The 12,630-nt window shown below is 36.5% G+C and overlaps 2 protein-coding genes across 2 annotated transcripts; one reads left to right on the top strand and one right to left on the bottom strand.

Annotated features, from left to right (window-relative positions):
* The first annotated feature begins 651 nt into the window (after positions 1-651).
* LOC121384628 (glycine-rich cell wall structural protein 2-like) lies at positions 652-2,644 on the top strand. The gene is made up of 3 exons (XM_041515091.1): positions 652-783; positions 1,768-2,114; positions 2,538-2,644. The coding sequence occupies exon 2, from the start codon at positions 1,776-1,778 to the stop codon at positions 2,112-2,114; it is 339 nt and encodes a 112-aa protein (XP_041371025.1). The 5' UTR covers positions 652-783; positions 1,768-1,775; the 3' UTR covers positions 2,538-2,644.
* A 3,983-nt stretch (positions 2,645-6,627) lies between these two features.
* LOC121383105 lies at positions 6,628-7,688 on the bottom strand. The gene is made up of 2 exons (XM_041512888.1): positions 7,557-7,688; positions 6,628-7,187 (listed from the first exon to the last, which is right to left on the bottom strand). Exons 1-2 carry the CDS (start codon positions 7,649-7,651, stop codon positions 6,947-6,949), a joined length of 336 nt encoding a protein of 111 aa, XP_041368822.1. The 5' UTR covers positions 7,652-7,688; the 3' UTR covers positions 6,628-6,946.
* Between the last annotated feature and the right edge of the window lie 4,942 nt (positions 7,689-12,630).

Genomic DNA, 12,630 nt, shown 5'->3' with positions numbered 1-12,630 from the left:
AGAGATGGTGTGAGAGACAAAGCTAGCGATAGAAACATGGTGAGATAGCGAGAAAATGGCGAGAGAGAGAGAAAAGGTGATAGAGAAAGAGACAGTGAGAGATAGATAAAAAGTGAGTGGGCCACTATTTGGACTGAGAAAAAATAAAAACGTTGGTTCCACCTAGAACAATAAATCAATTATACAAGAATTTGTACATGTGAAATGAACACGTTACACTCTACGACAATAATTAAACTCAAGATAGTTAAACAAAGACATCATTTTGATTAGAAGAAGCCCAGTGATTTGATTTCACATTGTGCCATCGCTATTTCGTTTCACGTATCACTAGTTTCTTTCAAAATCTATCTTGTTGTATATAATATTCTGCTTTCCTAAATTTGATTTTTATTTTCGAGATAAATTGTATATACATACATGTAGACATGGACTTTGCGGTGGCAAGATTTATAATTTGGAATTAAATAATTGTTTGAGCCTTTATATTCGTGTCAGCAGAATTAACAGCCTGGAGCTGTGAAGTTTATTACATTAAATAGATAAAACTGTAAGAAAATATGTTCCTAATCGATCAAATAAATAATTAAGCATACGTAGACATAAATTAGAGATATTTTCCCTTAAAACTAACAATTAATAATATAACGTGAAAATTGTAGACAGGAAGCATAAATCCATCAAAATTATCAAACAGAAAAACTTTCTATAAAAATGGCTGAGAAATCCTGTTCAACACTCACACCTTCGCACTCTTCCCAATCTACAATCGTTCCCACCAAGGTAAGTAAAATACATTTATAATTGTATAATATTTGTTTCTCATCGATACTTGCTGATGAACGTGTTTCCCAATTACGTTAGTTTTTATTATTACTACTGATAATGATTTTGTCTATTTTCCTTAAATGGTACAAAATGAAATTCTCTACACAGGAAATAATCATAGACCGTAGTATATGAAGAAAACATAGTTTTAAGATCTCTGATTCCAGTTACATTTTCCTAATGACAGTCATGATAATCGTTAGTATCATGAAGTTCTATTATGAAGTTCTATTTACCTCACACCGTGACGGGGTGGAGGACATGCTGAACAATTTTAACTATATTTTAAAATCGTAAAACTGAAGTGAAAATGGTGAATGTTCCCAATTCTCTTCACAGAACTACGTACTTAACTAATGTGATTGCTATTTTCAGAATTTACATTACACATGTACAGTTTATTCGTACATATTATAATGAATAACTGTCCAATATCTAAGGTAACTAAGTGACCTAATGAAAAATAATTGGAAAGGGAATGAAATATTATAGAAAAATAAAAACAAACAAAGTAACAAACAAAAATAGCAACAAAGGCGGCATAAACATTTGAGTTTAGTCTAGACCTACAATTCTTAGAAACTACAATTCCTGATTTACTATTGTATGTTCATCATATTGTATGTTAATTTAATTTTTATAAACTAAATTTACGTTAAGTTACATAGCACCTACCGCAGTTAAATTAAACCCAACCGAACCCCCGCCCAACCCCCCAACCCCCCCCCCCCCCCCCCCCCCCGAACAAAACCCCCGAAACATGTAATGCACACATATTTGTGTTAACATCTTCACCTAATAGTTGTTTGCGCATGTCTTTTTTTGTTGTTCACTTCCCTATCAAAGTAAAATAATACTTTTCTTCTTGTCGTTCATGACATCTAATACCAATATCCCTGAAGATTAAAAATGCTCTCATTAGAACTATTTCCATTTCAGTTTTCAACATGATGAAACTCGTGATCCTCGCCCTGGCCTGTCTGGCTATGACAAGCGCTGGCATCATCGTGAAACCTTCATACGGCTATGGTTATGGAGGATATGGCGGCGGCTTTGGAGGCATGGGCGGCTTTGGAGGCATGGGCGGCTTTGGAGGCATGAGAGGCATGGGCGGCTTTGGAGGCATGGGAGGCATGGGCGGCTTTGGAGGCATGGGAGGATACGGAGGCTGGGGAGGCATGGGAGGTTACGGCGGATACGGAGGCTATAGCGGCATGGGAGGCATGGGAGGCTTTGGCGGCATGGGCGGCGGATACGGATACGGCAAGAAGATGATGTACTATTAGGTAAACACTTATACCTTGTCATTGCGTTGAAATAATTAGGATGCTGGGGCGGAAAGGGCCACGGATGCGGGAATTTTTTTATATATTAGGTAAAACATTAAATCTTCAAATGTGTGTGAATGCGAGAGAAAGTGTGTGTTTTGTCTATAATAATCCTCGTACGTTTAAATTAGTTTCTTCTTTTATCTGCCTAAAAAAAGGTGAAACAATTGGGTCAAAAGGAATGCTATAATAATTATATAATAATATGCATGCGAACTCGCTGCCAGTGTATTGGGCATACAGTGGAAATTAATAGAACTTGTGACATTTTAGTATTTAATATTTATAAAATTATTAATGCAATAAGCAAGAAAAATAAAAATAAAATCGTTAAAACCAAACACTAAGATGTCTTACTCATATCTGTTGACTTCGTTTCAGATCTATACTAGAACGCTCACCTACGGATAACCTGGACACCTCTTGACACTGGCAACATATCTGTGTGTTAATTTGACTCACTTTGAAATTAAAAGATGCATTCTAAACACCTTGTATGTTATTTGTGCACATGACAATATAGGAAATATAATTATCATATAGTTTTTTTTGGGGGGGGGTTTAAAAAATGTATTTATTATTATTAGTTGTTTTTTTTAGTTTTTTTTTGGAGGGGGGTGTATGTGTTGTGAACATGATCTTCGTTCTTATTAATGGGGCAGATATTTTAAAAATATATTCACTTATGGCAAAAACGTGAAACTGGCTTTTTAAGGGTTTTAATACATGCCGATTCCACCCCCACCCCCCCAAAAAAAAAAAAAAAAAAAAAAAAAAAAAAAAAAAAAAAAAATATGGAGCCAAGCTGAGTTTTTAAAATCATTTTCTTATTTACATGATGTCAAATGGCCACCATTGCTCATTGCTTACAATCTAAATGACATATTAAAGTGATGGACATGGTAATATATGCGGTACATACCTGCACACATCATCGCTACCTAACTGAGAGGACAAAGCGAATGAGGGTTACCTCTTCTGCAATGTAACGATGTGACATATACCTTTAGTGGGACAGGGACAACCATGCCACAACTGTGGCTACTATTTAACCACCCGTCGAATGCACCAAGTTAAAATAGATTTCTTGGTGACTGGTGACAGCAATCCCCACAGCTATGTACACTAAATGAAGACAACATCCCTTCAAAACCCCCACCCCAAAACATTTTTTTTGCATATGGGAATCGCCAGATAGAAAACATTCCACCAAATAAAGCTGCTGGCCACATATTGGTGCATTCTCTCTTTGATCGATCAATACTGCCATCACTAGAAGAATGGGGTTGAAAAAGAAAAAAGAACTAATGGTTCTGTGTTGGACACTGTACATAGATGGATGTCATAAGTATGTTTTAGTTTTGGGTGATCATGGGTAGATAGTTTGCATTATTAGTGCAGCAAATGTGAAACGTTACATATAACGTGTTGGATGGTTACTAGTCAACTGTTCATAATGATTAAAGTATTCTAAAACCTATTCTATATAATTTAGATTACCGTAAACCCGTCAATACGTGCATGATATTTTACGTAAAGGAGTGCACGATATCTGGCTTCAATTTTTTTTTTTTTTTTAATTTTATTTATTAATAATTAAAATTAAAATTTTGAACTTTTAAATTTCAGTATCCTCCAAAATAGCATAAAATGACCTCTGATGTTACTACATGTTGTTGCAATATTTTTAAACAGTTTTGAGCTAATAATTTGGTAAAAAAAGAGCAAAAGTTGGATTTTGTTCGTCGATATTGAGATGTTTTTGTTTTTTTAAATATTGAATTTTAATGAGTTTCTCAATTATTGCAATTAGACAGAAGATCTAAATATAATGAATATATCACTACTAAATGTAATTAAACACTTTAAATAAATAGTATACAGTTTTTAACAAGATTAAGTACTCTAATAATACATTTCACCTACATTTATGTAAATTACACACTTCAGTCATTTTTCAAAAATGGTATTTTATCCTTAGAAAATTTAATCAGGTAATATTCTATGCTGTCTGGATGTATTTATTGTGTTCAATAATCAGATGCTGGTACACTTGTCAAGTTTATTGCAGAAAATGTGCCAAAAAGGTTAACATTTGGCTTGTAATACATATGGCAGAATAATCCATAATGCATATTCAGTGGTCATTACTACAAACATCCTTCCAATCAAGAAATACTACAGTGAGGTCTCCAAGACACTGGTACATGATTACACTTGTTAACAGTTATCACTGGAAACTGAAAAATATGGTGCAAGCACCTCTTGGTAGGATTTATATTGGCATTTTGTGCCAAAATCTTCATTTTCAAAGTTGTTGTCAACAAAAAACATATTATGGTGTATACCTAAGTAATGTCTGTAGGGCATATTCATATTAATATGCATTTATAGAGGCTGTTTTCCCTTTTACCAAGTGGCTACATGTCTAATACAGTAAATGAAGTAGTTCCAGTAAATATTGCAGGTCAAAATTGAATCTGAGGCCTATCATGTCTAATTTTCCCTCAAATTAGTGTATAAAAACTGTACCTTGAATTCAGTCACCATATCTTTAATAAACCTCCAATTATCATATCTAAAATGCAAAATTCTACAGATACAGATTTTTATTTTTTTCAAAATTTAAAAATGAAGTAAAACCTAATGATTGATTTTGTTTTCTTTAAATATTTCAAAATCTTTCCAAGACACACTGTGTAGATAGAACATATGTAGAAGAAGAAATAGCTGTTTATTGTATGAAAAAATTCAAACATTTGATAAAGTTATTACATTTTGAAGTTGGTGTCTCTCAAGTTTCCATTGCTAAAATTGGCTATGACAAGTCACTGTGGTAGGTGTTTTAACACAGCCACTATATACTCTAATTTAATATGTATATCATTGGAATGCATTAGTGTGGACCAGTTTTTAGAGGGACAAATGGACTGATAGGCCTCAGATTACAGATATCTTCCCATTTGGTTGTCAAAAATCCGGAAATTTGACAGCGCAAGTAGTCTGCTGTTTGACTGTAATTATTTCATGGCAGACAGCTATAAAGTGGCAACTATTTGACTGAAGTGACAGGGGAGATCATGTAGTTTGTAAACATGTGTAACTTGTTGACATTGAAGACTTGTTTGTGGTAATTCCGGTCCATGAAAAATAAAGTTTTTTGTGTAAAATGGGTGTACTCCGGCCTGGTTTAGAGGGTGTGTTTGTTTAAACTAATATACTGGGAGAAAGAACTGGACAACAGGGGTTGCCCTTTTCAGGGTATATGTCCCCCAGGCAGGCAAAGGTACATACACAAATCCACGGGCCTGCTGATATTAAAGGGACATTCCTGAGTTTGCTGCACTGTAAGGTGTTTCCGAAAAATTAAATATCTCTACGATTAAAGTTACATATTAAATATATTTTCTTGTTTAGAATATCAGTGTCTGTATATTCAATGTGTTTCTGGTCGTCTTAATATGTGTAAGAAGCCCAAACTGGATTTTGTCTTCAAATAATTTCGTACGTGCGAAATTTTTTATTTTAGGAAATAAAACGAAATTTAACCTAGTACAAATAACAGAATGATCAGAAACACGTTTAATATACAGTCACCAATATATTTTGCAGAAAAATATATTTGATATGTAATTGCAATCTTTAAAAAGTCTCCGTTAATCTTAAAAATTGCAGAAAACTCAGGAATGTCCTTTTAATAAAAATGTTATAGCCACTAAGGCTGTATAGAAACATATAGCGAAATTAATTGTGGTGTGGCCATCTTCCGGGATATTAGGACGCCATTTTTTATTTATGCAAATTGGAAAGCGATGATAGTTTTTTTCAGCTGGGCAGTTTTTAAATCAGCATGTCTTGAACCCTTTATAATCAAAGTTATATTCTTTCTGCCAGAAGTCAACATATCTGCCCCACTATCTATCCAATTAAATTTCAGAAGAGTACTTAGTGGAATCGGGTTGCCGCTCTCACATTTGAACCTGATTTATGTGCTAACTTTCAAGCAACCTGTCTTGGGAACACCTCAACCCTCTGGGCTGTCTATCCTGGTTAAGTGGGTTAGCGGCCAGGCCGGTATCGTGGCCGTGTAGTTACCCATTAAAACTTGCAGCGAGCACCAACACTGGCATGTGGCAAAGGCAAAGCAGACTTTGCAACAGAATCTGCCTTTTCATTACCCGTAATGCCAACATGGCTGGGTACCCAACAAAGTATATATATGTATGTATATATATATATATATATATATATATATATATATATATATATATATATATATATATATATATATATATAAACGCAACACACATTTAACACAGATACAAAAACATGTTTGTTTGTGTTTTGGACATAACACACATGGATGATGGTAAGATGAATGGTGAAGCCGCCATATTTCAAGTTCGGCATGGGACGACTTGACAGGGCCGTGCTGCACACTTGCTGTCAGCTGACCTATCTTGGTATCACCCGAGCCCGGGGTGCACAGAACCTGCAGTACATGCCGTGTAATTATCCCCCATGTGGAGTTATACACCCGGGAGACACACGTATAGTCACACCCCTGAAGTAGGTGAATATCGGTGTATGTGGCCTTACAATTACCCATTAAGCCTAGAGGTGCACTCACTCTGGATTGGAGCCAGTGAAAGTCCGTCGGAACCGAGGTCTCCCCGGACTCTATCTCCTAGGAATATATGTCCTAGGATTAACATAACTAGGAACGCATGTCCTAGGACGTACATTGCTTGGGAATACTGGTTTGGTTAGTTTTTTAATTATTATGAAATTTATTCAGTGAATTTGACCATTTTAGCCGGTGATGCCTCCTGCCATTCTTTCAAATTCACACCATTAATACCGCTTTTCAGCGCCAGTCCATCATCCATAGTCGACAACAGGTAGGTTCCACTTTTTGTTAACCCTGGAATTATGTATGGTCCTAGCCCATGCCTCTCATGTTTGCCTCCTTTGCGATCCTGTCGCCGCAGGTTGTAAAAAACACACAACTTTAGTACCGACAGACAAGTCCTGAAAAAATACAATAAATATTTTAGACATGTATGACAAGAGCTTTGTTGATACCCACGTGCAATTATTACCTGCTAATGTAGACCCATAAACATTATCCGTTAGATATGTGTATTTAAAAATAATTTAATTCGTGTTTTCTAATTAACATGTCCTGTCAAATAAATATGTAGTATTATCTCTTTACTAGTTGTTTCAAGATTTAAGAACATAAATAATATTCGTTACGTTTTATTTTTTTTAAAAACTACTATAGTGTTAATTTATATTTTTTCAATACACCCACGAACGATGACTCACAATTTATAGTTTATCTACCTATACTTAATCAAACAGTCATTTGTCAGTTTGTTATAAACGCTTTCAAACCTGTTGACAAACACGTCTTTGGTCGTAATTTCTTTTCTGTCGATGTTGTGCTTCCTTGATGTTGTCACTGCCTTCTTTCCAACGACGTTAGCCATATTCAAAACTGATGTCAGCCTGGCAAGCTTCGTTGGGGTCTGGTTGCTCCGTCACTTCATTGTCGGAATCACAAACATCATTTGGTAAAACTGGTTCCCTATAATATAAATATATACTGAAGGGTTTATGTTTTATTTAAAGACGCACTCAAAACATTTTATTTACGGTTATACTGGTGTCAGACATATAGTTAAGGACCACAAAGTTAATGACAGGAAACCCGCTGTTGCCACTCCATGGTTTACTCCTACCGAAAAAACAGCAAGGCATCTTTTATATGCATTTCCCATATACAGGACAGTACATACCACGACATTTGGTATACCAGTCGTGGGGCACTAGTTGGAACTGCAAAAGCCCAATAGGTTGAGGAGGTTTAATTCCAAAAAATAACTGCATTTACTTAAGAACCAATTTAGAGTTATCTCTTTATCATTACCATTGGGTGTATCTTTGAAAAGCTCACCTTCCGTACATAAGGAAAAAGGGGGAAAACGTGGTGCTTGCATGCTTTGATGTGTTGTAGCCAAAGACAACTTGTGGGATCAGGGTATCCCATCCTGCATCCTCATCCAACTTTAAAAGCATATTCTCCAACGTTTGATTGAACCTCTCTGAAATAAAAATAATAAGAGCGTTACCTTAGGAAAAAACATACATTAAGATGTCGTCGATTGTAATGCTGCATAGAAAATGTATAATATATAAACATTGATGTTCAGGTAGCAACTTGTAAACATTTATTGAGGGGTTGTATCCATTTATTATCATGTTAAATTATATAGGTTCAGTTTCGATTGTAGCGTTGTATGCGTTGACACTAATATGTTATAATATAGAGATCTACGTGTCAGTCCATTGCATTGCGGGTGGTAGGCTGTGTTTCGACGATGAATAATGTTCAGCGCATCCGTAATGCCATCAACCACATCATTGTTATATTCGCGATCCTGATCGCTAATGAGCTTGTGAGGGAAACCGAAACTACAAATGAAATAATTAACATGAATTACGTGCTATAAATATGACATGTACAAATCATGACAATTTCCATATGTTCAATGTGAAATTGTTTTAAAAATTATATCAAACTAAACTTGTATGTGCATGTGCGTGTGTGCGTGTGCGTGTTAAAGTGAGAAACACAAATGTTTTAATGTTGTTAATTATAAATATTAACAATTGTACAAAATAATGTGTGCAATGTTTGTTGCGTTTATATATATATATATATATATATATATATATATATATATATATATATATATCGTTAAAAAGTGTATGTTTTTCTCTACATGACAGGCTTGTTTCGTGAGAGAGTTGAATTATTGCTCTCACTCATCAGATGTAGATTTAATTACACCGTCAACGGAAAGCTGATGACGTAATGGACTCTGTGACGTCGAGGTTACGTCACTATGCAGGTCTATAATAGGTGATGTGTGGTATGCGCACAGAAGGTATTTGCGTCTGTGTCGACATGCTGATACGAGTTCATTCTTGGAGTTTAGTGTGCTGGTTTCAGGTTTATACATTATGAACAGTTTTTCCTTCAGGCAGAGGTTACATCTTTTGCTCGCTGGAGAGTATGATTTTGCTTTGGATAAAATTTTCCACTTAATGGTGTATGGGGTGAATCTATCCTTCAGTGTCCAAATGTACTGACTTAGCGCTGTTGCGTTCTTCTGTGTTGCGTTTTGAAAACTGCTCGTGTGCGCAGTATATCTCGTCTTAAATGTGTTCTCGGTCAAACCAACGTATGTTTCTTGCTTGTTGTTATCGAGTGTATTAACGGTAGCTTGATATATTACTCCTTTCTGCAAGCATTTGCCCTCAAGTGGACATTCAGCTCTTCGTCTACAGTTGCATTCTCTGGGGGGAACTGCGTCTTTGTCTCTGTGTTGTTGAAGTAGAGTTTTGTTATGCGCTGAAATTATTTTCCAACATTAGGCATGCAGCTATAGCTAATTTTAACGGTGTTTTTCGATTTATAATTTTGTGGAGAGGGTTGCTTTTGGGAAAGCACTCATCGAGTAATCTGAGGAACTGGTGACCTACGTTGGTTTTCACGTTGGAGCTATATGGTGGGTTGTACCAGGTGATGTTTCTATTGCGGTTGTTTCTGCGTCTGTTGTTTTCTGCTGTTGGGGTGTGTATTTGAGGTTATAGTTTATATCCGCTCTTGAGTAAGGCTTCCTTATATGGGCGTTTCGCTTCTTCAAAGATGCACTCATTCGAAGATATATCAGAAAGCCTTTTATTTATTGTTTTTGGTATACTGCGGATGATATTTGGAGGGTGGTTGCTCTTGTTGTGGATGTATAAAGGTGTGTTGTTTTGGTTTCATATAGGGTTTGACTGAGCTCTTTTCAAGGTCTAGAGTTACGTCTAAGTAATCTACAGATTTTTTGTTGGCGACTATGGTGATCTTGAGTTTATGGTTTGCAAATATTCTGCAAATATCTTTTTTGATTATCTCTATGGTTCTCGGTGACTCATTGAATGCAGCTAGGCCATCGTCGCGATATAGTCCTATATTGTTGCCGTATTTGGCTTGTAGTTCTGAAAGAAGAAAGAGCCCGACTATTTCGCAAATTTCTGCTCCATCGTAACTACCCATAGTTACATCAAACCGTGATTGTTTGCCTCTTTTGCACCATGCCTTGCTGTTGTTAAATAGCAGTGAATTTCTTGCTTGTAATATTATTTCCATCTCATCGCTAGAAATATCATCGAATTTGGATGCGAACTGTAGGGCTTGTTTCACGAGATTTTCTGTTATGGACGGATAAAAATCGCATATGTCGAAACATATGAAAGAAATAGTTGGATTTATTGGATATTGCTTTAAACCACTTAATCACGTCTGACGTGTTCCTCCACTGGTTTGTTCTGGTTGTGTTCAGAATCTTTCTGTTGATTCTCTCTAAGATTTTTTTGCTTATTATGCCAATTTCCGGTTTAGATGGGTTTATTAGTCTACAGGTGGGTTTATTGGAGAAGTTTGGTTTGTGGTCTTTTAACGTAATAAATGCTTCACTTTTTGCTGTTGTATCTATGCGGTCTGCTAGATTTAGTTTTTCTGCAATGTGTTTGTCTTTAGTGGTTATCTCTTGTTCTGAGTTCTGTGGCGCTGTTTTATATGCTTTGGTTGTGTTTGCTATCTAGTAGTCTGTTGTAAGTGGTGGTGTCTAGCTTGTAAAAGTTTGTGGTTTTATCGGCAGGTACGAGTAGTTTCTTGTCATGTTTTATAGTGTTTATGTCCTTAGCGAGTTTTCGCTGTAGTTGGTTGCTTGATGTGTTTGTTAAATTGTAGATTTTTAGCTAGTCTTACCATTTTTTCTTCGAAGTTCTTGAGTTCTGGTATAGAAGGAGGGGATTTGGTGGTGTTAAATCCGTATGTTTCTTTCTGTTGTGTTGCAACTTCGGGATTGAGGAAGAAGAAAGATCTCCATCTTAATCTCCTTAGGAATGACTCGGTCTTTTCTAAGAAGCATTTTCTGTAGTCATCAGGTTTCGCGATCGGTATATTTTTGGTAGAGTATCCAAAGTTTACACATTCCATGGCGGCTTTCAGAGTGCTCAACAATATAAGGAGCTTTGTAATAGTAGTCGTTTTCGAGTTGAAAGACGCTATTTTATAGAGTGCTCAACCGTGTGGGAGCCAGATATATCGTTAAAAAGTGTATGTTTTTCTCTACATGACAGGCTTGTTTCGTGAGAGAGTTGAATTATTGCTCTCACTCATCAGATGTAGATTTAATTACACCGTCAACGGAAAGCTGATGACGTAATGGACTCTGTGACGTCGAGGTTACGTCACTATGCAGGTCTATAATAGGTGATGTGTGGTATGCGCACAGAAGGTATTTGCGTCTGTGTCGACATGCTGATACGAGTTCATTCTTGGAGTTTAGTGTGCTGGTTTCAGGTTTTATACATTATGAACAGTTTTTCCTTCAGGCAGAGGTTTACATCTTTTGCTCGCTGGAGAGTATGATTTTGCTTTGGATAAAATTTTCCACTTAATGGTGTATGGGGTGAATCTATCCTTCAGTGTCCAAATGTACTGACTTAGCGCTGTTGCGTTCTTCTGTGTTGCGTTTTGAAAACTGCTCGTGTGCGCAGTATATCTCGTCTTAAATGTGTTTCTCGGTCAAACCAACGTATGTTTCTTGCTTGTTGTTATCGAGTGTATTAACGGTAGCTTGATATATTACTCCTTTCTGCAAGCATTTGCCCTCAAGTGGACATTCAGCTCTTCGTCTACAGTTGCATTCTCTGGGGGGAACTGCGTCTTTGTCTCTGTGTTGTTGAAGTAGAGTTTTGTTATGCGCTGAAATTATTTTCCCAACATTAGGCATGCAGCTATAGCTAATTTTAACGGTGTTTCGATTTATAATTTTGTGGAGAGGGTTGCTTTTGGGAAAGCACTCATCGAGTAATCTGAGGAACTGGTGACCTACGTTGGTTTTCACGTTGGAGCTATATGGTGGGTTGTACCAGGTGATGTTTCTATTGCGGTTGTTTCTGCGTCTGTTGTTTTCTGCTGTTGGGGTGTATTTGAGGTTATAGTTATATCCGCTCTTGAGTAAGGCTTCCTTATATGGGCGTTTCGCTTCTTCAAAGATGCACTCATTCGAAGATATATCAGAAAGCCTTTTATTTATTGTTTTTGGTATACTGCGGATGATATTTGGAGGGTATATATATATACTTTGTTGGGTACCCAGCCATGTTGGCATTACGGGTAATGAAAAGGCAGATTCTGTTGCAAAGTCTGCTTTGCCTTTGCCACATGCCAGTGTTGGTGCTCGCTACAAGTTTTAATGGGTAACTACACGGCCACGATACCGGCCTGGCCGCTAATCCACTTAACCAGGATAGACAGCCCAGAGGGCTGAGGTGTTCCCAAGACAGGTTGCTTGAAAGTTAGCACAAAAATCAGGTTCAAAATGTGAGAGCGGCAAACCCGATT

The sequence above is a fragment of the Gigantopelta aegis genome, chromosome 10 (genome assembly GCF_016097555.1).
Source record: "Gigantopelta aegis isolate Gae_Host chromosome 10, Gae_host_genome, whole genome shotgun sequence".
NCBI lineage: Eukaryota > Metazoa > Mollusca > Gastropoda > Neomphalida > Peltospiridae > Gigantopelta > Gigantopelta aegis.
This window is presented reverse-complemented; position numbering and strand designations above follow the sequence as displayed.

Bases quoted from the DNA above. Each gene is read 5' to 3' on its own strand.
- LOC121384628 (XM_041515091.1), top strand. From the start codon at position 1,776: ATGATGAAACTCGTGATCCTCGCCCTGGCCTGTCTGGCTATGACAAGC.
- LOC121383105 (XM_041512888.1), bottom strand. From the start codon at position 7,651: ATGGCTAACGTCGTTGGAAAGAAGGCAGTGACAACATCAAGGAAGCAC. The intron at 7,188-7,556 runs GTTTGAAAGCGT...GTATTTTTTCAG, and splicing joins AAAGACGTGTTTGTCAACAG to GACTTGTCTGTCGGTACTAA.